Here is a 26,736-nt window from a genome sequence, read left to right as displayed (position 1 = left end):
AAAATAGACTAGTTCAATAGAAAATATCAGAATTATGTTTAACCAGATACAACTAAAATATTTGTTTCTTGAATGTCTATAAGAAACTTTTGACAAAACAAACGTTTATATCAAACTATATTTGTCATACACGGGGGCACTTCGCCTAAAATATAAAATAATACTTTATTTTTGTCAGAGCAGACAATATAAGACTCATTGTATAATATACGCATTTTCACACATGTTTTTAAGAATCATTTAATTAAAAATAAACCACATAAGATGGGATGAACACGTCTTAAAAACATTTAAAAGTTTATTAACGTCAGATATAAGTTCACTGTCACCATCGGTGCACGTATACACATGTCTTAATCAGAGACTTGGTTAAAGAATCCCCTGAATCTAAAATAAACCCCTATTTTTCCATAGTGGACAGAATTACATTTATTAAGGTTATTTTAAAACGGCATATATGAACACCCACCCGGCGCTTTGTCAGGCTCCGCCGGATCTTTAATACGCGTGAAACTATAGAGCAGGTCATGAAAAGATTCACGGAACTCCTGAACCGTTTAAAATTTTATTTAGTTTAGACTATCGTCTAAAGATTGTAGTAATGGCTTAGGTCATTGCTTAAACTATACCCGTATACGGAATATTTAATAAAATAACTTGTGATGTTACAAACAAAAGTTTTAATCATAGCCTTGTTCATGATTTGTCTAAATCTAAAATAAACATTTACTTTTTGCCAACGTAATGGTGAATTATTTTACCAACATTGAGTTTTAGAAATCTTTACTCGTTTACAACACGCACCCCTGTGAGACAGGCAGTGTTGAAGCGCGCACGGGCGAGAAAGGTGGGAGGGAGAGAGAGACGCAGGCGGCCAATGTCAAAACACAACCTGTCAATAAACATGACAGCATACGCTTGACATAAAACACACACAGGAAAAACAATCGCACTAGATGACATGTCATAAAACGATTACACACTCGCTGTCTAAAGTAGACAGATTGTACACCGGTTGATTGATAGTTCCGCCCCCTGTCAAACACGAGCTGTCAGAACACGAGCTGTCAGAACACGAGCTGTCAGAACACGACCTGTCAAGGGGTGGGGGAGGGGGCCATAAAAGTTTGACGAATGGTGGCCCGCTACAACTACTGATGTGCACTAATATTTTTAATAATAATTTTTAGATGAATTATAGCAGCAATCGGTAGGAACCATTTATCAATTTGCTACCAACTTTTACCAAAATACAAAAAACTTTTACCAACTTGTACAAAATACGTTTTCCTTCTTTATTAATTTATGTTTAGTCATTTAAATTTGATTTCTCATTTGAATTTAAAATATATTATATATTTAATATTAAATAAACAAAGAAGAACCCAATAAATAAATATACATTTAAAACATTTTTATCGTCATTGCAGGAGTGCAATTTGCTGGTTGACCTGCAGGTAACCTTGTAACTCTGTTGTCTTACGATGCACTTATGAATGAACGATTACTCCAGAGCACTCGTAGATCTATGAGGATTTTCAAGTGCAACTTAAGTTACGAAGCTTTTGGGAGACAGCCCGTAATTCTACACTCTAAAAACAAACGGTGCTATATAGCACCAAAAGTGGTTCTTTGCTCGTAATCATAGAAGAACCACTTTTAGTGCCATATAGCACCGGTGAAGCACCAGTGAAGCACCTGTGTAGAACCATATAGTGCTATGTAGAACCATTTGTGGTGCTATAGTGGTGCTATATGGCCCCTATATGGTTCTACACATGTGCTTCACCCGTGCTATATGGCACTAAAAATGGTTCTTCTATGGTTACGATCCAAAGCAACAGTTTTGGTGCTATAGCACCGTTTGTTTTTTAAGAGTGTAAGATGATTCGTACGATCGTTTTTACGATATACTTAGCTTACGATGCTTTTGGGAAACCCGGCCCTGGAGATTTATGCCTTAGACCGGCTCACTTTAGTTTATGACTGACTATATTAAAATAATATAATTAAATCTTAGCCTATATAACTCTGCAATGGTGCAATGATCTCTGCAGCCTTGCAATTCCTTGTAATTTTTAAATATATAATTTCCAATTCAATGCAAATGCAGTAGCCTAAACAATTATGATTTTGCCATAATCATGCAGCCTTACCATAAGGTATTTTAATATTACTCAATTAAACTTATTCAAAAACTACTTAAAAGGGAATTAATGTGTGTTGTGTTTCCCCTACACTCTAAAAAAAATTGGTGCTAAATAGGACTAAATAATATAATCATAGGGGAACCATTTTTAGTGCTAAATAGCACATATAAAGTACCTATGAAGAACCATCTGGGGGTGATATAGCACCACATATGGTTCTATGTAGCACAATGCGGTACAGGTGCTACACAGGTACTTCATAGGTGCCATATGGCACTTAAAATGATTCCCCTATGATTACGAGCCAGTGAACCACTTTCAGTGCTATTTAGAACCGTTTGTTTAGCACCAAGTGTACATACCCTCTATTTGTCGCAATGACCTTTAAGGATAAACATCACTGAGGCAGGTGTTCATATTTCTAATTATACATTTTCTAAAATGTAAAAATTTCAAATTACAAGAATGTAAATTGAAATTAAATGCAAGGAATTAAAATGAATTTTTTTAATGTACATGCATACTTGCAAACATAGCATGTCTCATAAAACTCAACGAACTCGGTACTAGGCTGAGAGGTGGAGGCAGTGCACACAGACAAAATGAATTTTTTAAATCTTTTTTTACAACCGTACCTTTGAAAATAAAACTGCATTAATTATGCATAAACAGAATAATGTTTGCTTATTTATTTTTAAATATTAGAAAATTATAAATTAGGAAATCAGGCAACTTTAATTTTAATATAACATAGCAACATTTGCAGCTAACAGCCCTCAGTCAGGTTGGATTTTTGGCCCTTGGTAGGAAAAGATTGGGGCACCCCTGATTTAAGTTAACTGAACATTGCATTTGCAAGTCACAACAATTTACGATTAACTAAGAATAGTAGTCAAGTTTGTAATTGTTAATATTCTGAAAAGACAGTCTTGATGCAGGCTAGAAATTTGACGTTCGTTATACTTTATTTCCGCATTCTATCTCCGGAAATGCGAACAAATTAATACTGACGGTAAACATTTTAGCAGGACTGCACACAAGAACATGCAACAATTTTGAATGAATACATTTAAATTATAAATCAATATATCAGCTGTTAAAGTAAAAAAAATAGACATTTTAGCCCTTCAAACTATAAGGTAAACCAGAATCGCATAATCTTTTAAAAATGAAAGTGAAACTAACTAAAATAAAGAAAGAACAACTAAAATGTAAATAATAAATAATTAAATAAACAATCATTAAAAACAGAGTTTTCAAAGTTGAAATCCAATCCAATAACTTACTGTACAGAAAAAGTATGAGAAACCAGCTGTCTGTGTCCGTCTAAGTTTTTATCGCGCTTATAAAGGGCTATGGGTGGAGTAACCTACCATTCACCTATTATTTTGCGTCACCAGGTGACGTTCTAAATTATTAAACATTAAGTCACGAGTAATAAGAGTATAAAATCCGATTTACATTTAATTCAACTAAATGATAATTATCATCTTGGATATATCTCATAAGTTTAGTATGTGTAAGTAAAGTTTCCAATACAGTGTAGATGTTTTGCATATCTAAAAGACATGAAGTGATTAGTCATCGTCAACTTTAGGATACTTGATCCAGCTCATACAAAATTTAAATGGGTTTACCAAACAGTTGTTGCGTGTCAAAATAGAAAGAATTATATAATTGCTCCCAGGTACAATATGATACAATATGGTATACAATATGATTGAAGTACACTCTAAAAGCAAATGATATTAAATAGCACCAAAAGTGGTTATTTGCTCGTAATTATAATAACCGTTTTAGTGCCATATAGCACCGGTGAAGCACCTGTGTAGAACCTTACCATAGCACCACATATGGTGCTTCACCTGTGCTACTGTATAACTTAAAACGGTTTTTCTACTATGATTACGAGCAAAGAATCATTTTTGGTGCTATATAGCACCGTTTGTTTTTAGAGTGTACATGAGCTTGTTGTGCTTTATTTAAAGAGTATTTATAGTTTTTAAAAGTATACTCCCAAAAAGATATAATTATGTATAAAAAGATGTATAGTGCACTTGAAGTTTAAAAAAAAGTTGTTCCATTTCCTACTATTTACACTTGAAGTGTAGTCAAATAGATGTTAAGTTGAAGTTAATACATAATTGAATACACTTAACTATAGGCTACTTGAATTTGATGAAAATAGCACAAAATGTAGAAAATATACTAAGTACACTTCCTATATTCATATTTATCCTGTATATTTATTTTAGTATATTCTAGAAAATTTCCTTAGAGATTTACAGCTGCTGAAAAAAGCAAATAGCCTACTCATCTCATCATAATAAACAGGGCCCGGCTCCCCGATAACGCTCACTCTTAGCGCGCTAAGAAGACTCAAAAATATATATCTTACCAAAGTTGTTTATGTTCCTAAGTGTGTTCCCCGAGGTGTCCCTTAGGAAGCTTCTTAACACGCTGCCTCTAAGTTCAACGTAACAATAGCGCTGTTCCAAGTGAAGGTGCTGAATTATTTGCGATCGATCGCTCAGGGATCAATTTTCCACGCGAATGTGCATTTCGGCGTTAAGAAAGCATTACGGCGTTCTATGCAAATGGAACATTACTCAAATTATTCCACTAACATTTATTTTAACATAGTTTAAGTTATCCGTAAAATATTGACTATTAATTAAATGATCAGTAGCCTAATACGGGTAGACGAACCACTTGTCACTTGTGCCACTTCTTGACAGGGGCGGGGCCAGGGGGGGGCAGGGGGGGCACGGGCCACCCCCACAATTTGATTGGCCACCCCAAGTGCCCCCCCTCCCACACCATCAGTCTCGTCAGTATTAATTATGTACTAGTGGTTTTGCTTTTCTTAAAATAAAACTTCATATTTTACAGGGCTTTGATTTATTTATATTACATTTTTTTTATTAGCTTAAAATATTAAAATATAAATTTTTGTGGAGGCTCCGCCTATGAAAAATTGTCTAGACCCGAGGAACCACTCTACCGTGACATGTTGTTATCGGAGTCAATTAGTAGGCGCACACTTATAGTAACGAACGGTGGTGGCACCAATAAAAAGCAAGGAAAAACAAGGAAAAACACAGAGGACGGAGAAAGGAGTTTTATGCAGATAGTGAAAAAGGACAACAAAGTCATAGGTGAGTGAGCTGAGTTTTGATATGTTTCCTTAAATGTGGAAACCTGCGATTAGTAAGTTAGAGCTAGGTCCTCTCTGTTACTGTCGAGAATGCTCATTACTAAAGTTGAAGACAACCTAACGGTACATTAAAAGAATATATAAAGTCACGTTTGCCTTTGCGTTTGTAATAAATAGTGGTGTGTTAGATCGCAGTTTATCCATACGGATCAGAACCCACGTTTCAACCCGCATGCGATTCGATCGCGGATTAAACAGGGATAGTTTATAATTTACACGTGTTTTAAAATGTTAACCTTCAAGTGCTTTTAAGCAATTTAACACTAAAAAGGCACTAAGTGAGTAGCTGTATGCAAAAACAGGTTGAATGTGTCCGGTCCCGTTCCAATCAGACGTAATCCTCCCTATATCCTTCAAATATTGATGTGTAAACTTTAGGGAGAGTTGCGCTATTGTATCTCATAGTGTATGGAATAGATCAATGAAAAACAACGTAACGTTTTTATGTGGAGTGACTGTTTAAGCTGCGCCCGTCTGTGTGTGCATGGGTTTATTTAAGACGACAAGTGCCCTCAATAGTCGACACACGGAGAGAGCTTTGCGTTGATTCGGCGCATGCAAAAACATTAACATGTCATACGACTATGAATAAACGTCTAGAATTTCCTCAGCCTCTAAACTTTCATTGCTATTAACTGTTTTCCTTTTGTTAAGTACATTTTCTGTTGCATGAAGCAGGTTTCACTTTCAGGTGCACAGGCTTTGCAAACTCTAGATAAAACACAAAGTTTAAACCAAGTATGTCCAACATCTGATCCTGATCTAAACCAGTTTGGATTTATCTGGATTTGTCGACTCCAAACTTACTCTGAATTTTGAAAATTAAGAGTTTGTTGTTCAAATAGCTTCATGCAACAGACCACAGCCTCAGAAGCATATTTAAAGAAAACAACATAAACATTATTTTTTTCTATACATTAACTCACTGGGGCTCTGTGCAATATGCCATTTAATACAACCAAATGTTAGGGATGGCGAAAACGAAAAATTTTCTTGACCGGCCACCGAGCCTCATTGGCCGGTTGAAACCGGTTAACTGATAGGCCTATTAGTTTAAAATATGCTATGCTATTTAAAATAAACAGCCATTTCGAGCCGCGCCTGCAATTTCGCAACTCGCATCTCTCTGCGCTCTGCCTCCGGCTCACACACACACACACACAGACCTCACAATACTTTTTAAATCCCCTACAGCGCGAAACATGAGTCCCGCAAACGGCGCCGTGCTTAGTTTCGAAATAGTTTAGGTACTAGGTGATCGCGTTGAACTTGAAAATAAAGGCGTTTGTGAAGCTCATTTGAAAATTGCCGCGGCTCATTTAATAAAATGACAGCTCAGAAGAGAGACTGCGCTTTAGTTTGGGGTAGTAATATTAAAGACATAGGATGATCATCATCACCTTTTCTGTTACCACTGAAATATAGATGTAATGTATTTCCAAATCTAAACCCATCTTATGCGGAATGTTGCCTAATAGACTGCAACACGATAAAACCAATGGATTAAACGGGCACCTTCAGAATGTGTAAAAGCACCGGCCAAAGCAGGTCTCGCACTGTTTTTGTTCTAGAACAAATGCAGCAAAGATATTTAATGCTTGTATGAGGCATATAGGCCTACGCTGAGTTTTATTTATTTATGATGAGGTGCGTTCTAATTAACAATGCAATGCAAGTGAACGCGCGGCGGCGCAGTGCCGGCGCCTTCATGCACGGACCGGTAATTATATACTCTGCTATATTTGCTTTTTATTTAATAAATACATTCATTTGGTTGATTAAACATTTATTAAAATTAAGATACAATTTATACAAAACGAAATTCACTTCAAAGAAATGCTTTCTACAAAGCAAAACTTAATAAAGTGGTAAAAATCATGGCTGAGGATTTACAGAAACAAAACTTACTCAGCACTTTACTGTTAGCCTAAAAGACATAAATGTTAATAATTTGGAACACAACCAGGATAGACTTTAATTTTAATTATTGTATTACTGTATTTTATTTACTATTCGAATAAAGGAATTTATCAAAAAATAGCCTGTAGCATTTACTTTTCGCAAACCTTGTGAACATGCGAAACCAAAAGCAGTGACCTCGCGCCAAATGTTTTTTTATTGGTTTATAAAGTACAAACAGACCAGTTATGAAAAACTGAGTGTGAGGGATTTGTTCACTTCACACAAAAAGATCTTGGAAAGAAAGAGATGACTAACTGTAGTAGGGTTTAGTCCACTGTCTATAATAGCCTAATTTACAGATCCCTTTTTTTAACCGACAACCGACAACTTTCATGTCGGTCATCGGTTAACATCCCTACCAAATGTAATATCTTTATTAAGATGATATGCGGACAACATTCAACTTTAGGAAATAAATTAGTTTATGACTTGACAAAGTAACTGAGAAAAATGCATTATTATTTCTTTAGGGACAGACAGACAGTCAGATACAGGCAATAGGACCAATGAAAAGGTCTCAAAAAATTCAGAATTTCTTCATTTTGAAGAAAAAAAGAGAGATAGAAGCAGAAAGGCATGAGGAGAGGGAAGAGAGGAAGACGCAGCAGTAGTCCACTGACTTTTCTGCAAACCAAGGTGTGTGTATTACATGCAGAGACCAGAGGGAGGTTAAAACAAAAACACATCAGGAGGTTTAAATGTACTGAATGTATCAGGATACAGTATACAGTATTATTACCTTCAATGTAGGGCAAGTTACACTAATTCACTGTTTATATGTATTTAAATGTGCCACCCCTCTCTAAGTCTGTGCCCCAGTCCGGCCCCCCCATGAAAAATTCTCTAGACCCGCCCCTGCTTCTTGACATGGGTTTAACGACTTTTAAAAATTATGTAATACACCTTAATACTAAGGTACTTTACAATCAGAAATGGCTTTAAAGGCTACTGAGATGTAGCCTATGTATGCATTTATGTAATGTATTTTTATTGTTCTTAATGGTAAGTCCATTATTTTTACAGTATGAATAATATATAATTTATTATGTATGCAAACATAACTTTTTAAAACAAACAGTATAATGTAATAAAGACATACCCTAATATAAAACTGTCAAATGTATGAAATATTTAATAAATTGTATTATAGAATACATGATATTATTGCTTTTTAGTATAACCAATTCAAATCTTTAATATTTCTAAATAAATTATAAATGTAAGTCATGTCTGCCCTTGTCCAAATTTGTGTTTTAGGTGACAAATTGTCCTTGACACTTTATACATTCACCTGCTGTGCTTTCACTTTTGTTTCTGCATAAGTAAAAGTACAGTACAGTAGACACTTGGGTGTATTACAGTTTGCATATATTTTGCATCTATTTTTTGCAGCTGTGCTTTGAAAGCTTTTGTTTTTTTATCTTGATGTGTCTTTTTTAATACATTCAGGGTTGGGACAAATATGTACAAACCAAACCATTGGGTCTCTAGCAATCTATAATGTTTGGGTTTAAACAATTAAACATTGTTTAGAGTATACATTTTTGTTTCATAAGCTGTCATAAGTTTCATATTTTATTTTAAAGATTTATTTTTAAAATAAAGCTCATTAGTTTTGTATTGTGTCATTTACTTCATTCGAAAATTGAAAATTATATAAAACATGTTATAAAACGGGCAGTTCTGGTTCTTCATTCTGATTGGTTGAAACGCGTTCTAAGCCGTGATAAAATACACCGGTAACCTCACGGTTCAGACCACATTACATAAGTATCACTGCGCCACTGACTGCGTATTGATTTATGAAAATAAACACCACAGTCTTAAATCATATTTTTAATTTGTCTACAATTACACAATTAATGGCGATATCCAGATGAATGTCAATAAATATTGTTGAGTCATCTCGTCGATAAAGAGAAAACGTTGTCTGAAGAGTTTATAAGTCAAGTTCATACGTCCGCTATTATCCACTGGGTGGCGATCTTACCCAACTTAAACACTGACGCATTCACTGAAAACACCGTGTAGTACTGTTCATGGCTCCGTCTGAATCTGATCTCTTACTAAAGTTCTTCACAAAAATTGAATTTTCTCCGCTTTTAATAAAAAAATTTGAGAGGTGATAAGAGATCAAATGAAGGTAGGATGAAATGTTTTTTTGTTTGTTTTTGTTTCAAAGCGGATGGTCTGTTCTTTCATTTGATATTTTATGTTTATATAAAGAAGATGATTTTTTGGAAGGCATTAAACTATGGCAACTTAAAAAAAAAAAAAAAAAACGCTGACGGGGAAAGAGTTCAGCATGCTTCCAAGCATATTTGATCATCACTTCAACAGTTGCACGATATAAATGTTAATGTATTAGATGAATGGTGATTTATAAAATAAACACCACAGTCTTAAATCATATTTTCATTGTGTCTTTGCTGTGTCTGTGTTGGTTGGGAACTGCGCTCTGTTTCAGTCACACTTGATTCTGAGGAACTACTTTGTTTGGCGGAAGAGTAATATTTGTACTAATATAATTACAACTTTTTTGGGTTTTATTTTATAAAATCCCGCTAACGTTATGCATATGAAGTAACCGTTTTATAAACGTAATAAACCCCTCGAAGCGTTGGGTTACCAGTGCATTTTATAACAGCTAAGGGGGTTTAGGCACTCCGCTTCGCGTCGTGCCTAACAACGCCCCTTAGCTGTTATAAAATGCACTGGTAACCCACTGCTTCTCGGGGTTTATTGCTTTATTAAAAACCTTTAAAATTAGACACACAAAAAATGTTTTATGAACTTTAAAAATATTTATTATAAATGTAGTAAGTCCATTGTAACATCAAATCAGCTAAAAGACATATGTGGATGCAAATAGGATCATTCTTTAATGTAAAGTGGGAACATGATGCACTGTAAAGTCATCATATTGTACACGGAGAAACTCGTTTAATTTTGTTGGTACATTGCTACAACTAGAGCACAAAAAGAAGCTAAGCTGCATGTATGCAAATTCAAAGGTTTATATCCCACAAAAAGGACAGTGCCTTTTGCTTATTTGCCTTAATCATTTTAAAATGCACCATGCCCATAGCCACTTGTCACTTAATACCCTAAAATTGCTTTCTACCAAAAATCTGTTGTTAAAACATATCAAAATTACTTTAAAACCCCTAAACAAATGTAACCTTCAGAGGCCTAAATGTAAGTCGTCACCCCAAAGCTCCAAACATCAAAAATCTACTAAAAAGACTTTGCATGGCATGTGACACTTCGAGCACACATGACCTTCATCAGACAACTGACCCTTTGCAAAAACCCGCAATATTAAATATAACAATTAAGACAAAATTCAGATTTTTGTGTTTTTTCAACGAAACATTAATTTTACACAATAACGCTCAGTGTAGGTGATACACTATGATAGCTATGATTTGAACTAATGTGATTAACTGGTTATTTATTTTGCTTGTTAGAAATAATCTAGAGACTACCAGAAGTTAAGAAAGCCATTTGTTTATGTTGTTGCTGATGAAACCATCTATATGGCCATAAATAGCTGAGCATTTCTGCTTGACCTCAGTCAGAAAGTTGCTGTGATAATCTTTCCAGCTCTTCAATCTCTCTGGAGACATCTAGAAAAAACACATTACATATAAAGCTCATTGATGTTATATATCACTGCATGTTAGCTGAACTTAATGAATTTTAGCTAAAAATATCAGATTTTCAGCTTTTTATAATAATTCTATACAATTTATAATAAAATTATTTTAATAAATGATCTTATGTAAAGTATTGACTTTACATAAGATAATTTACCTAAATATATTTTATCATTACTTTTTTATTTAAAATGTTAAAAGTGTCTCGTACCCATCAGGGAGATTTTGCTGGTTTGGGAAAGGAAGCGCTCCACTGAATTCATTAGCTCTGATTCAAGGGTTTTTATTATATACAGCTGTGTGTAGGAAAATAGTTAGGAAGGTAGTTAATATGCAAGTACATTTAAAGGAGTTTTTATGATCACAAATATTAATTTAAATAATACGCGACTAACTCTTCAATAGTTTTTGTGACTTATCCATGAATAAAAAAAATATACCTTCAAGTCATTAAACATCTTAAGTGCTTCCAATTTTGCCTCACTGAACATGTGATTTTTTAAATCCTCAATCGTTTCTGTTATTATGGCATCCATCCTTTCCATACATCCATCTCCTCTCACTTCTGCAGCTCCTGTAATAAGCAACATTTAAAATTTGTTTATCTTTTCACATAGATCAGGAGTGGGGAACCCTGGGTCCTGGAGGGCCACTGTCCTGCAGAGTTTAGTTCCAACCCTAATCAAACACACCTGAATTTAATTTCCAAGTGATCATGAAGACTTTAATTACATTTTTCAGGTGTGTTTAATTAGGGTTGGAACAAAACTCTGCAGGACAATGGCCCTCCAGGACCAGGGTTCCCCACCCCTGACATAGATAAACATCAGGGTTTAAGTACCAAAATAATGATCTTAAAATAAGCATTTGTTTAGATGTACAACACTATTTAAACAATTTATAAAAGCAGTCTGTGTTTATGTGGTGGTTTACTCTTGTAGCCAGGAGCCATTTTCTGCAGAATTGTTGTTTTGATTGATGAGTATATTTCCTTCTTTTTTTGTATGATGTGTCTGCCGAGTGATGCCCTCAGTTTAGTTTCCTATTAACAGGATCCAATGTCGTCATGTTTGAACAATGCAAATAAAAGTACAACAAATAATACGAGTGATTAGGTCTTTCCCTGCCAGCATTGTTTTTAAAAATTTGCCAGCCAGCTCCAGCATTTTTATGATTTTCAATAAAGTTTGTGTTTTATGAGTTCAGTAAGAGAGACACCTAGTGGATAATAGCGAAATATGGATTGTCCTAAAAACTCGTCATTGGCAGGGAAGCAATTTCTATTTATAACTCCTCAATGGCGAAAGGGGCTCCGTACGAAACAATTATAAGAGTTACATGTTGTTCAGATGTTCAAACAAAGAAAATCACACTGGACAGCTGAACTCACCTGAGTTTTGATGAAGATTTCAATTGGATATAGCACGGGCAATCCTAAGACACACTGGCTGACAGTGAACTTGTCAACCTGTGCTTGCATTGATTTCTCTGTCTTGTCATTATCATCGACACTGGAGTCAAGAAAATAAAACAAAAGTCAAATCTGCTATGATGACATTCATTGGGATATGATTTTTAATGTAAACTGCCAGGATTAATTGTATTTATAATACACATTACTATTCAGGCATTTATGGCAAATAACATACACATTTATTTATTATATGATACCGTATAAAACCCAGCATACAAAGCAGTCACAACTATTCACATCTGTAATTCAGTTAATTTGGTCCGGACCAAAAGCAAAAAATTATACATTGTAACTTTTTTAGCAGATTTGGTTCCATTTCACACCACACTGATTGCTCTGATCCGCACCAATTGAAACGAACCAAAATTCTGTCATATGATAAGATCAACATCACTCATTGGCCACATGTATTTGAACGTATTTCCTAAACGTCTTCACAATTGGTCAGAATCAACGTGCGGCAAATTCCAACGGAACCCCCGGAAGTAAACAAAAGGATAATACAGCAGACACCATGGACAGACGGCTGCGCGCTGTAATTATGTCTCTGTGGTTGTTATACATAGTTTGTATACAGCACTCTAGACAAACTGTTCATTTTCAGAATGAACCGCGGATGCGGCTTGAAAACAACGGTTTAATGCAATACAAACAACTCCAGGTATGTCCGCGATTTGTCATTGTGCTAATATTGCTAATAGAAACGGTCAACAAACACTTCCTCATCCGATAATGCACTGCGCAGTTGACTACGGCAGCTGGTTTAGTTCAAAATGCGCAGTACTTTTGCAGTTAGGTCGGTTCGATCGCGGATCGTGTTCTCACCACAAACAAACCGCTCTAGAGTTCGTTTGAAAGCGTACCGAGACCACCTCTGCAAGCTGGTCTTGGTCCGCTTGTTTGGTCCGCTTTTGGTGCGCACCAGATTTCGATTGCTGCATTCTCACCTGCCCAAACGAACTGCACCAACTGAGCAATCGAATTCTGGTACGATTCAATCGAACTAAACAAGGCAGGTGTGAAAAACCCCTAAGAGCGTTGCAACAAACGTCTTAACTGTCACCCTTACCTAAGTGTTTATACTAAGTATTTTACGGTAGTTAAAAGAAAATAAATGTGATTTTAATAAAAACAGTTTAAATGTGTGAAAAAGAATAAAACAGGAATATTAAACATAAGAATAAAAACAAGAGAAATAAAAATTAATTAAAATGGTGCATATAAAAATAGTGCCATCAGTTCGGACATAACATAGTGCTCATTTAGTGAATGCATAGTAGGGATGTAACAATATATCGCGTGTCCCATTAAAAAGACCTGCCTAAAATTGATTATGCATCGCTGCATCGCGATTCTGTGTTTCATGCGCAGCTTGTGTGTGTACTATGGCGTTTTGGTCAGTAAGAAGTCCTTATCAATCTAAAATCATTATGAGTCGGAGTCGTTTATAACCAGCGTTTTAAAAAGCAACACTCGTTAAACAAATCATTCAAAATATTCTTTATTATCATGAAAATACCCGAAACAATTTGAAGAACAGCAATATAAATATTCCTGTAGACATTTCCTGGAATAGCGTTTGCAATGCTACTTCTTCTGTGGCACAAAGGAAGTTTCTGCACGAGAGCGCCCCCTAGCTTTTGGGTGTGGCAGCATTTCACCATAATTCATGCAAATTCATTACTTGAGAAAACGCGCATTTGCGCGATAAATCGTTACAGCCAGCCCCGCCGCTCCCATAACGCGGATCACGCGCTGTGCGTAGGGCACCAGGTGCTGAGAGGGCACCAAAATAATAGCCTAATGAAAAAAAAATTATAATGCTGACAGAATTTCATTAGCCTATAGAAATATTATTACGGTAGGCACTTTTTATCTATGTATATGTTACAAAAAAGGGGGAACGAGATAATTTAATTGCTCTAGTATAGAAAGTATGCCCCCCATTTGATGGTCCATGCCGGTTGATCGCGCGGGCGCCTGACGAAGTTTGACAGAGGCCGTTTCTCAATCCGAAGGCTGCAGCCTCCAGAGGCTTGATGACGTATGCAGCCTGCATATGCGATCTCGCGCAGGCTGCAGCCTTCGGATTGAGAAACGGCCAGACAGTAGGCAACTTTTGAAAATGGCCCCGAAAAGACAGCAGGAGTCAGGATCGGAAAAAAGAAAAAAGATGAAACTGCGGGATGATGCCCGTGCATCACTTGCAGGTAAGTCCATCATGTTTAATCATTCCTAAATAAGGGAAATGTGCATGGGCTGCAGCTGCTGCTAATTGTAATGCACCTCGAACTTGCTGTGCTGACATTAATGTTAGCAAACTATGTTGTTATAATTTATAACTTCAATGCAAGCTAAATTGAGATTTTACTGTAAAACATTACCTATGCATATGCATTTTACAAATAACTGACGCCAGCTGTTACTTTCTTTAGATATTGAGCAGTAGTTTATTTTGTGGTTTATTTTGACGTGACGGTGGTTAATACTTAGTTAACGTTAGCAGTCAGTGCACATGGTAGGCTAACAATTCATGACTCTTAAATATATATAAATATAAAACGTCATTATATATAATATGAAGCAAACATTACTGTGACACTTAGTTCTCTGAATCTTTGTTTTATTTAAGAATATTGAGTATTCTTGTTTACTTATTAATGTTTATTTAATGTAATTTATTTAAAGTGACATTGTACTTGGGAAAAACATGTCTGGATTATTTTGATAATTCTTTTATTTTGCTATTCTATTTAAGTTGGTAATTTTTTCTATTTTGCTATTCTATAAAAGTTTGCACTTTCACATGTGTAGTGTGTTTTGACTAAAGCTGTGAAGATTTAACTTTCTGCTATTAAGTTATATGTTTGGTAATAAAAAGTTAAACTGGCAAAAACAAACATTTTTTTTTTCTCAGGGTCAGGGGGGGGCATTATAAAGGAATTATGCTTAGGGCACCAAAATGGCTAGCAGCGGCACTGGTTACAGCTCTAATGCATAGCTAAACAGATGTGTTTTGAGTCTGGATTTGAATGTGACTACTGTTGGAGCACATTTGATCTCCTCTGGAAGCTGGTTCCAGCTCCGACTGGCATAATAGCTAAAAGCTGACTCTCCGTGCTTTGAGTGAACCCTTGGTATTTCTAGCTGATGTGATCCTAATGATCTAAGTGATCTGTTGGGCTTAAATTTAATGAGCATATTTGCAATGTATTGAGGTCCTTGTCCATTGAATGATTTATTTACAATTAATACAATTTTAAAATCATTCCTAAATGTAACTCGGAGCCAGTGTAGAGACCTGAGGACTTGTGTGATATGTTCATATTTTCTGGTTCTGCTCAGAATCCTGGCAGCAGCGTTCTGAATGAGCTAGAGCTGTCTAATGGTCTTTTTGGGAAGGCCAGAGAAGAGGTCATTACAATAACCCACCCTGCTGGTGATGAAAGCATGCACAAGTTTCTCTAAGTCTTGTCTGGAAACAAAGCATCTAATTCTTATTTTTTTATTTTTGAGATAATAATATGCTGTTTTAGTTATTGCTTTGACATGACTACTGAAACTAAGGTCCGACTCCAGAATCAAACCAAGATTCCTGACTTTATCAGGAAGCATATACAGGTTGAACAGGAGTGGCGCAAGAATTGAGCCTTACGGGCCTACGCATGTCATGGATGTCCACTTAGATTTATGGCCACCTATACTCACATAATAACCTCTCCCTTCTAAGTATGACCTGAACCATTTTAGGACCATCCCAGAAAGCCTGACACAGTTCTCCAGCCTTCAAGAATTATTTTGTGATCGACAGTGTCAAAATTGATAGTTTGCCTGTGTCTGTATTGAGGCGAATATCATTTATTATTTTTATGAGCACTGTCTCTGTGTGGTCGGAAACCAGATTGAAAATTGTCAAAGTAACCATTAAAACTTAAGAATTTGTTCAACTGATTGTAAACAACTTTTTCAATGATCTTGCCTATGAAAGGAAGATTTGAGATTGGTCTGTAGTTGCTCAATACACTCAAAAAAATATTTAGGCCTAATTCATAAGATGCATTTTGATTACATGTAACATTTCCATCCATTTGGATTACATACTTTTAATCTAAAAAAAAACAAATAAACTTTATATGATAGATATTTTTTAGATATATGTAAATGAAACCAGTAAAATTTATGTAATAGTTTTACTTAATCCAATGTGTTTTAAATGCATAAAAAAATGAATTATGTATTCTTTATTAATAAACCCAACTCACTTAAAATGCATTACATTTAGGTATCTTAGTAATAAACCATTTATACATTTGTATATATTCCTCCCCCATTCACCCTCCTAAATCACAATATGCTATAACAAAAAAGAATAGCCAGACCACTTGGTTTTACATTTTATCAATTTATTTAATACTTCAAGGCATTACTCATAAGGAAGCAAAAAAGAGCAGCTAACAACTAGCATGACAGCCATGGCTTATACACCTCGTATTGTGTGCAAAAATAAATAAATAAGTGTGTTTCAGACATTTCAGCCACAATCAACCTCAATCCACAAATAAGTGCAAACATTTTAACAGGCTGCAGAAATACAAAAAAACCTGAGGTAGACATAAATCAGTGACAACAACATTACTTTAACATTTTCAGAAATCTGTGACATGATGTAATAATAATTTAGAATGATTGGGTGGTGAGAAAAAAATGGCACATGGCTTAGTTTTTTGAGTGGCTGTGTGCCATTAACAATTTTCATGCATCTTTAATTACATGTTAGACATCAACTTTTAAAATTGTTAAAGGAATATTCCAATTTAATAAAACAAAAATCCTGATAATTCTCTCACACCATATGTTTATGTTTTACTTTGTTCAGTCAAGAAGAAATAAAGTTTGAGTTAAACATTCCAGGATTTTTCTCAATTTAAGACTTTATTTGACCTCAAGTTTACAGTTTCAATGCAGATTTAAAAGGGCTCTAAATTATCCCAAATAAGGCATAAGGGTCTTATCTAGCTAAATGATTGTCATTTTCAAAAATAAAAATAAAAGAGGAGTTTTAAATCACAACGTTTTGCACTAGCTGTGAGACACGCTAGCATGATATAATTGAAACTACCGCTCCAGTGCTAGAAGTGAGGAGAAAGAGGAGCGTTCAGATGTTGTTGTATGTGGAATGATACTATTAATGTCTTTGGGTCTGTTTATTATTTAAAATGGTCCACAAATGTGCATTTCACATTTGTGATGTGTAACCATTCGACATTATTACGTAGTACGCAATGTCGCACTGTGTGTCACATGGATAATGCAAGACAAGAAGTTGTGTTTTAAAAGTTTTCTTGCCGAAAATGATAATCTTTTGGATAGATAAAACCCTTATGCCTCGGTTGGGATCGTTTAGAGCCCTTTAAAGCTGCTTTGAAACTGCAATTTTAAACTGCATTGAAACTAAACTGTTGAGGTCCAATAAGGTCTATTAAATTAAGAAAAATCCTGGAATGTTTTTCTCAAAAAACATAATTTCTTCTTGACTGAACAAAAAAGACAAACATCTTGGATGACAGACAGTAAATTATCAGGATTTTTGTTTAATGAAAGTGCAATATTCCTTTAATGTTATAAAGTTCACTTATAAATGTACAAAAATGTACCCACTTTGAGGGGGATGTATCAGCGTGTCTGTCAGGTATTCACTGAAGCATCTTTCAGTGATTGCTTGGTTGTATCAAGTCCAGTTCCATTAGGATTTTTTGAAACGCGTCAAAGGTGCACTTGAGGTTCTTCAGGTAATTCAGTTTAAGTGCATAAATGAGTCCAAAAAACAATTTCACACCCATGTGTGACACCAAGTAGGTTTTGCAGAACTTCCACTGTCTGTGCAATCCCCAACTCACCAATTTCACAATTCTGGAGAAGAACAACAACAACAACAAAAAAATCAGTCCCAATAGCAGTCACAGTGAAATTTTCAAAAATGTGCAGGCAAATTGTTTTACAAACTCTGATATTTAAAATATGTAGACTGATTTAAATGTGTAAAATAATAGAACATTAGTCACAAAACCATCAAAAGACCTGAAAACAGATAAGCACCTTGTTTAAACATCTAGTTATCACACATGCACGTACACATACATGCACGTTCACACACACGGCATGTATAAATAGATAAATATAAAAATAGAGTAGGTTGACATACACTTACCACATATTCTTTAATTTGTCTCTCCATGCCTTCTTTGAGGTAGATACAGATGTCTTCATTCTTAAACTACAACAACAAGACAAAAAAACCCACATGATTTAATGATTTTCTTTAACAATATTTTATGTAGATAATAGTTTTTATAGAGACAGATAAAGATTTTGTCAGACGAAGAGTATGTATTTTTCTGTTTCAGAAATATTGTGTCCCACCATGTGTGTTCACTACCGGTGAAATGTTTGGAAAGAAGTCTCTTATGCTTATCATGCCTGCATTTATTTGAAAAAAACCCACCTGTTTCCAATATTGACAATAAATCATCATATTAAAATGATTTCTAAATAATCATGTGACACTGAAATTATGAAAATCCAGCTTTGCATCACAGAAATCAATATCTTTGTAGCATAACTTACATACCCTGCCTAGCAGGTTGTCCCACCATATAGAAGATGAAATGATGCTGTATCTGTAAAAAAAAGAAGTTTTAATTAGACACACACAATGCACTCAACAACATAGTATAAATGTAACATTCTTTTGTTAATAAAGTCACAGAGATTATTTTATTCTGATTAGCCTACAGTAGCCTATGACTTTATTTATTTCTTAGGTTTCAAACATTAAACCACAAAAAATATAAACAATAAAAGCAACAGACACTGCAGGGTAACTTACATTCCATAGTGAGGTGTATTTTACTCTGAAACATGCAACGCGTCACACATGTAATTAAACAACAGACAATTATAGTTTAGATAATCACATCAAACTTGTTAACTTTACTCACCCACAATTTGGCGATCTTTTGGTTTTTTTAAATATACACTGTTTAGGTCGGCCCAAATGACGTGTCGCTCCGAGTACGGTGCGTTTGGGTCAGTGTGAACACAACAGCCGCACTCGGGTGCGCACTAAACGACCGCTCCGAGACCGCTCTAAACAGGTGGTCTCGGAGCGGCTGTTGCCGAACTCTGGGGCGACCCACCTGTGGTGTGAACACTGCTGGACCTCGGGCCGAACCAAATACAGGAAGTTCTCCACATGTTTGAGCCACTGGGCTTTCGTTGTGACGTGAGCCGGGTGTTATATTGTGGGTTAACAACAAACAAGCCAATCCTGGTCCGTTGCATAGAGATTCGCTGTCTCCTTTACGTTTGAGCTGATGATTTTATAAATGCATAGCTGTCCTCCACACACAAATAGTGACATTACGGGCTTTTAGCAAACGGCTCCGTGAGAAAGGCTTTAATAGAACAGCTACGCAATTTCGCGTTAAAGCAAAGAAACTTTGCAAAGACGTGCATCGTTTATCTCCACATCTTGATAGCTGCGCTCTCTCTGTCAAGCTGGTTGTCGTGGAAACGTGGGGGTGGTCATGAGATGGTAAGAGCTGTCAGAGACCAATGACAGCGCTGACCGTTGTCACATGGTGTACGGTGCGGCATTTCGAGTAAAGTAAAAAATATATATATGTGAACACGGACCGCACTAACTGAAAAATGATACAATGTATTTTGGTGTGCTCCGAGGCCGCACCACGGTGCGCACCAACATATGTGAAAACAACCTTAGACTAGTGTGATGACGATCCAGACAATTCAATGCAAAATGGCGAAGTCCATGTGCTGTAGCGGCTGTTTTTGATTTTGGCGCCACCTCCTGACTGGAGTGTGAATAGGCGTCATTTCCGCTTCTACTAAAGTCAGTTTCCTGAAATATGTATGTAAACCAATCTCATAGAATTTATCCGGTTTGTTTCACGGCTAGCTTTATTTAATCCATATTCATACATTTTAACTGATTAAATCTAATAGTTTTTACATTGAACAGATTTATATATATTCTAATAAATCGGATTACATACATTTTGAAAAACGAGTATTTAAACAAAATCTAAATGATCCAAATACTTAAAAGTAAATATTGCCAGGAATCGTTTTACGGTGTTATCCAGGTTGCTCTTTTTCAGGAGGGGCTTAACAACTGCAAGAGACCTGTTATAGTCCCTTAAGTTTTTAAGGGAAAATGGGACTTAAGGACTTTGTAGCAACACATAGCAGAACTTAAGGTTATTCTTTAGCATTTAAGGATAAATACTTATTGACAGCCTTATGAGCCTAAGTGAACACTAAAGGTTTTATCTCGCAACCCATTTTTTATTAAGGGTACCCTCCCAGCTAGCAAAAATTGCGCGGGCCGAAATCGGAACGATTAATGCTGGAACACTCGGCCGATCCTCGGCATGAATCTAGGTCCGATTGCTCTGCGAGCGCTCGGTTTTCACGCGCCCCGAGGACACGGCCGAGCACTCAGTTTTAACGCGGCCCGATTGCGGAACCCCGAGTGAGAGGACGTAAGCTCCCCTCCAATCCTGTTCCTTATTTGGGCTTGTTTAATTTATTGATTTTATTGATTGGTTAATACTAAAATTGCTAAGCAACCATTATGCAACATTAACTGAAAATAAAACACACAAGGAAGAACAAGGATTTCACGTTTAATGCATTTTTTATTCACTTGAACACACATTCTCTCTCTCTCGTACACACAAACAGGTTTCCATGTTTTGTGGGGACATTCCATAGACGTAATGCATTTTATACCATACAAACTGTATATTTTATTCCCCTTACCTACCCCATTCCCTAAACCCAACCATCACAGAAACCCTTCTCCTACTTCACATTTACAAGAAACATCATTTTGTTTGATTTATAAGCTTGTTTCCTCATGGGGACACAAGGTCACAAAAATACTGGTATTCCTATCTTTGTGGGGACACAACGTGATAATTACCAGGCGCACACACACACACACACAATCAGTTCAAATACGAATTTTCCAAAAATCAACATTTTTAAATTTAAAACATTTTAATTCATTGTCTGTCTATTGTCTGGATTCGGCCACCATCCCTGTCATATGCTAGCACCGACCACCTGGTGATGAGGAGCTCTATCTCCTTTTCTGTGTTATCTTTGGTCAGGGCATTCCGGCGGACTGCATCTGAAAAAAAAACAAAGATAGAAGAGGTCAGCATGACCATGTGATGTTACTCATAAAACCACCAAAACTTATTTTGGATGCAGGGCTCTACGCTTACATTTCTTTTTAGTTTAGGAGCACATTCAAAAATTTAGGAGCACATTCTGATCAATGACAAAATCACCTTCCCATTATAAGGAGATATTTGACTATAAAATTTTAACCTTATTAAATTTCAAATTCATAAATTGAGTTAGAATAATAAGAGGCAATCAGGAAGAATAAGTTACCAATCAAATGAAATCAGTAGCAACACAATTCATCTTTGCACTGCAGAGGTGGCATATAACAGAAATGTGGGATTTAGTTATATTTACAGACTGTTTAATGAGGCTCAGAAGTAGCATTAATGCATTTCAATTTATGATAATGTTATGATGTTAATGTTTTAAATAGAGTTTGAGTATAGAAATACAATTATGATCAGTCTTGAAGAAAAAAAAAAGACTAACTTTTAAGACTAGTTTTAAAGGTTTATGCAACCAGCCACTGATCGAGTCAGTCGCACTGTAGAGCCCTGGGATGTCACTACAGTGCCGTTTCCAGCACTGACACTCACCCAAAACCACACTTTTCAAAGTGAGCCCTTTGAATGCAGGCGTTCAGTTGACCCCACTTCAATTGATGAGTCTCACCACGAAGAGTTCATTGTTTTTTTCAGGACCCACCCCACGGTGTCTTTAAGAGTCTTGTCTCCGACCATTGCAGGAAACACAGTCTGAAACAAAAAGACATGTACCTTATTAGTTATTTAAGGAATATAGCATGAGTGAAAATGAGGACTGACTTTTAGGAATGATCTGATTAAACCATAATTTACCTCACCAAATTCTTCTTCTCATCTGGATTATTTAATGTCTCCTACAAACATTGTAGCTCCTCAATAGTTGAAAGTGGGAGCCCAAAATGTGTTGGGTCTGGGGTGAAGTCTGCAACTGCTGCTCTCTAATAAAATCGAGCTGGATGAGGATCTCCTTAGCAATAGGCTTTAAGCTCCTTGTTTCCTGTCTGCCATTACTGGACAAACTGATAAATCCAGGTGTGTCTGATTATTGTTGTTGTGACTACTAAGCTCAGGCACACCTGGATTAATCAGTTTGTCCAATAATGGCAGACAGGAAACAAGGAGCTGGCAGAAGTTCAGGAAGTAGTGCAGCTGGGCATAAAGCCTATTGCTGTAGAACACAAGAAAAAGCAGGCATAGCAGATTACTAGCAAAACATTGTACGTAGATATGTCAGAGTAAACCGAGAGAGATCACTTTGTATAATTCCTACCTGTAGGCACAGCCTCCTGAGAAGACCTGTGTTGTGTGTCATATACTTGTGTGCCATGTAAGGGTGGGGTGTGCTAAAAGAAAAGAAAAATATGTTTTAATCTCATCACATATACCAAATAGGAATAGGCAAAAAAAGTGAAAATTTTTTTTTTAAATGTGGTCAATTCAATATCAATTCTCATCGTTTTTCTGTATTTATTTTCATTACATTATATCTGAAAAGCATTCCGGTTGAAGGAACTGTCAATGTCCCGATTGGGCCAGTGCTGCATGATCATAAAAGTTTACATTTTGCACGCATTTTTAAGCCTTGTCAATTTAAGCATTCAAGCGAAAGAGAACTTGCATGCGCTATGTGAGAAGAGCACACACTGGAAGCGCTTACAGCTGCGCGACAGCGTGCAAATTACGAAATTAATTCTAGTTCTCTACTTGCAAATTCACACATTTTTTTAAAAAATGCCGGCCTTTGCGAGTAAACAGACGGTTATGAGAAGAAGTAGAAAAGGAATGCATTCATTGCCTATCATAATTTGATCCGTGCATTAGTCTTAAAGTGGTAGTAACCTTCACCTGTCTGTGTTTTTAAATGTTAATCAAACTACAAAAGAGGAAGTCACTCCCTGCTTTTCACTGAATAACGATTTGTAACTTTGTGCAGATTAAATAAAGGTTAATCCTAATTAGTGAAGATATGCCGTGTTATTTTACATTTGATTACTTTTTCAATTTCTGTATCTGAAAAATACTGTTAGACCTACCTGAAATGCACAGATTTCTTCATTTGTATCTTTGTTCTATTGTACTTATATTGCATTGCTTGCATTTAATTTTTATTAACAACTATTAACTTGTCTTTAATCTATGAAATTTATATTAGTAGTTTTAGCTGTAGTATCAAAAATAGAATTGATAATTGTTAATTTTCACTGGTATTTAAAATATTGGGTGTCATAACCTTATTACAAGAATAAATGGGTAAAAACTACAAAAACTATTTCATTCATTTATTACTTTTTTTGTGGTGGGGCCAGTGAAAATGTAATCATTGAATCGAAAATCGCAATCCAATCAATTTGAGATCTAATGTATCTGAATCGATTTGAGACATCTGAAACAATACCCAGCCCTAATACCAAAGTGATTTTTTTCTCTCCATGGGCTATCTCGCCCTTCTTACTTGAAATCCAGTTTGGCCTGATGTCTGACTTCTGCCAGCTGCTGCATGGGTTGGGGTGTCTGTAGGTGTAGCACTCAGGCTGTTGGTAATGGAGATTGGAGACCACGATGGTGGACTAAGCGCTGTGATGTTCGCTGAAAGGGGAGAAGCCCGTGGACCTACAGAATTTCTACCTGTGGGCACAGCCCCCTCACAAGACCTGTTTTGTGTGCCATGTATGGGTGGTGTGCTAAAAGAAAAGTTGTTTTAATTAGGGCTGGGTATTGGCAAGGGCCTCCCGATACGATACGTGTCACGATACATGGGTCATGATAAGATACGTATCACAATACAATCAAAAATGTAAAAAATAGAGCTGAACACCTGCAGCTCTTTGAAAGATGCAGGTGTTTTTAAATTTTCTGCCATTTTCTCACTCCCTCTAACTTCTGAGACATTGGCCGAATGGCCGTATATGGCAGACAACTGGACAGTGACAACTATAGCAGCGGCGAGGAGGTCGTTTGACGCACACAGAGGGATTTGATGTTTTTTAAAATATCGACAGTAGAGATCGAAATATCGATACACTATCGATACAGCTAACTATCATGGTAGTTAGCTGTATCGATTTTTTTGCACAGCCATAGTTTTAATCTCATCACACATATCAGTCATCAGTCAGATCATCGTCAACAAGCTTACTGTCGTTCTTAATACCTTGCAGCAAATTAGACAACGATTTAACTGCTTTGTGTCTCAGATTAGATTTAAAATAATGCATTTGATCAGCCATTCTTACCTAAGAGCAGTGTTTATTTTAGAACAGCAAAAGCAAGATTACCTGAGGAAAAAAGAAAAAAAGATTAGCATTGTACAAAACCATACATAATGTCTTATTATACTAAACCATTACAATTTCCCTTTTTTAGTCCAAGCCCAACCCAATAACCATTATGACATTACCCAACTACCAGCATAACTGCACAGTGCATAAATTAGGGTCCATCAAGACATGTTTAAGTTTACATACAAATCTATAATTGTGACATTCCATACACTGGTATATATTAATCCGCGAATCACATGCGAGCCGAACCGTGGTTCGGATCAACTGCGATTTGTCACAGCACTACCAGCTAACATTTTGTTCCACTTAATTTTCTTCCAAAGAACACTATGCTTGTAAATATTAATCACGTAAATTGCATTTAATAAAAATTGCGTCCCATTATTTAACATCCCAGCTAGTCAATGCTAGCTTCGTTCGCGCCATAAAAGTTGGAGCCACTTTCATATTATCCAAAATTTGCACTACTTTTCTCAGACATGATAAATAATTTGATGTTGTCCTAATTAATAATTCTTAAATGAATTATGAATTCTTTATGTTTGTTTCATCTGGAAAAAAGTACATGAACATGTCAAAGGAACATGAACGAATCAATAATAACCAACATGTAATCAGCAACAGTTCGAAATAGAGTTAATATATGATGTGACGGGAACTCGATTGAAACTATGCTTAGCGTGAATGTTGATGCTTTTTAAGGAAACTGAACACAAGACTTACCTCAAGTTTAACGTATGGCGTAGGATCGAAAAGGGAATGGATGATTCAGTCAGGCGTTGAGTTTTATCTCACCCGTTGTACAGACGTTACTCCAGTGATGAGCTGAGCGTGCTGACGCTTTCTGCAGTTACCGTTGAAATCGGCTTCATACTGGCAAAAGGGTCGGAGCCGAGCACCCAGTTTAAAACAGCCGCCAACGTACGGGATTCATCTTAAAATGAATTTTTTGTATTTATCAGCTTACCCCGAGGCCATCCAAGATGTATGTGATTTTGTTTCTTCAGTACAACACAAATGTAGAAACTCCAACCGTTTCAGTCTGTATGCATGTGAATAGTAACAAAATCTCAGACAGTAAAAACATGCACAGACAAATCCAAATTAAACCCTGCCGCTCGTGACGACACATTGATATCCTAAGAAACGAAACGATCGGTTTGTGCGAGAAGCCGAACAGTATTTATATAATTTTTTTTTACCTCTAATACAGTACTATGCGTAGTCAAATGAGCCCGTGCACAGCACCTTCTTCTTTAGAGTTTTAATGGCGGGTTGCGAAGCAACTTCATAGGTGCATACCGCCACCTACGTTTCGGGTGTCCCTGTATAGCCCTCAAGCCGTGCATCCGATACAGTAGATGGCAGTATGCAACTATGACGTTGCTTCGCAACCCGCCATTAAAACTCAAAAGAAGAAGAAGGCGCCGTATTAGAGGTATAAATTATATAATACAGTTCGGTTTCTCACAGAAACCGATCGTTTCGTGTCTTAGGACATCAACGAGCAGCAGGGTTTAATTTGGATTTGTCTGACCATGTTTTGTTTTTTACTGTCTTTTGTTATGGACAGACTAAAACGGTTGGAGTTAAAAATCTACATTTGTGTTAAAGAAAGTCGCCTACATTGAATGGCATCCATTAAAACCATCCTTGATTTAACATAAGCCGAGTCATTTCCAAAAGTGGTCCAGATCATATAGCCAGAGCTGGGTTACCAGTTACGGTGA

General features: G+C 36.1%; 2 protein-coding genes and 1 long non-coding RNA gene across 8 annotated transcripts in view; all 3 read right to left on the bottom strand.

Moving 5' to 3' along the window:
* Window positions 1-26,736, bottom strand: part of LOC135776640 (nuclear GTPase SLIP-GC-like) — a 166,387-nt gene that overhangs the window by 82,850 nt on the left and 56,801 nt on the right. The gene's annotated exons all lie outside the window — the stretch shown is intronic.
* Window positions 10,267-12,690, bottom strand: LOC135776646 (nuclear GTPase SLIP-GC-like). Its single transcript, XM_065287491.1, has 5 exons — window positions 12,379-12,690; window positions 11,922-12,030; window positions 11,429-11,562; window positions 11,200-11,284; window positions 10,267-10,958 (listed from the first exon to the last, which is right to left on the bottom strand). The coding sequence occupies exons 1-5, from the start codon at window positions 12,466-12,468 to the stop codon at window positions 10,903-10,905; spliced, it is 474 nt and encodes a 157-aa protein (XP_065143563.1). The 5' UTR covers window positions 12,469-12,690; the 3' UTR covers window positions 10,267-10,902.
* On the bottom strand, window positions 21,163-26,266 carry LOC135776655 (uncharacterized). Of its 6 annotated transcripts, none has more exons than XR_010544158.2 (7): window positions 25,730-26,266; window positions 24,959-25,000; window positions 24,178-24,406; window positions 22,996-23,068; window positions 22,539-22,893; window positions 22,278-22,436; window positions 21,163-21,679 (listed from the first exon to the last, which is right to left on the bottom strand). It is a non-coding gene; the product is annotated as an uncharacterized lncRNA (long non-coding RNA). The 6 variants fall into 6 exon arrangements; XR_012335470.1 differs by lacking the exon at window positions 24,178-24,406 and having other exon boundaries at window positions 25,730-25,879; window positions 25,974-26,266; XR_012335469.1 differs by lacking the exon at window positions 24,178-24,406 and having other exon boundaries at window positions 25,730-26,048; window positions 26,209-26,248.

Source organism: Paramisgurnus dabryanus, chromosome 19 (genome assembly GCF_030506205.2).
Source record: "Paramisgurnus dabryanus chromosome 19, PD_genome_1.1, whole genome shotgun sequence".
Lineage (NCBI taxonomy): Eukaryota > Metazoa > Chordata > Actinopteri > Cypriniformes > Cobitidae > Paramisgurnus > Paramisgurnus dabryanus.
Note: the sequence above shows the minus strand (reverse complement) of the source record. Positions and strands in the feature narration are given on the sequence as shown.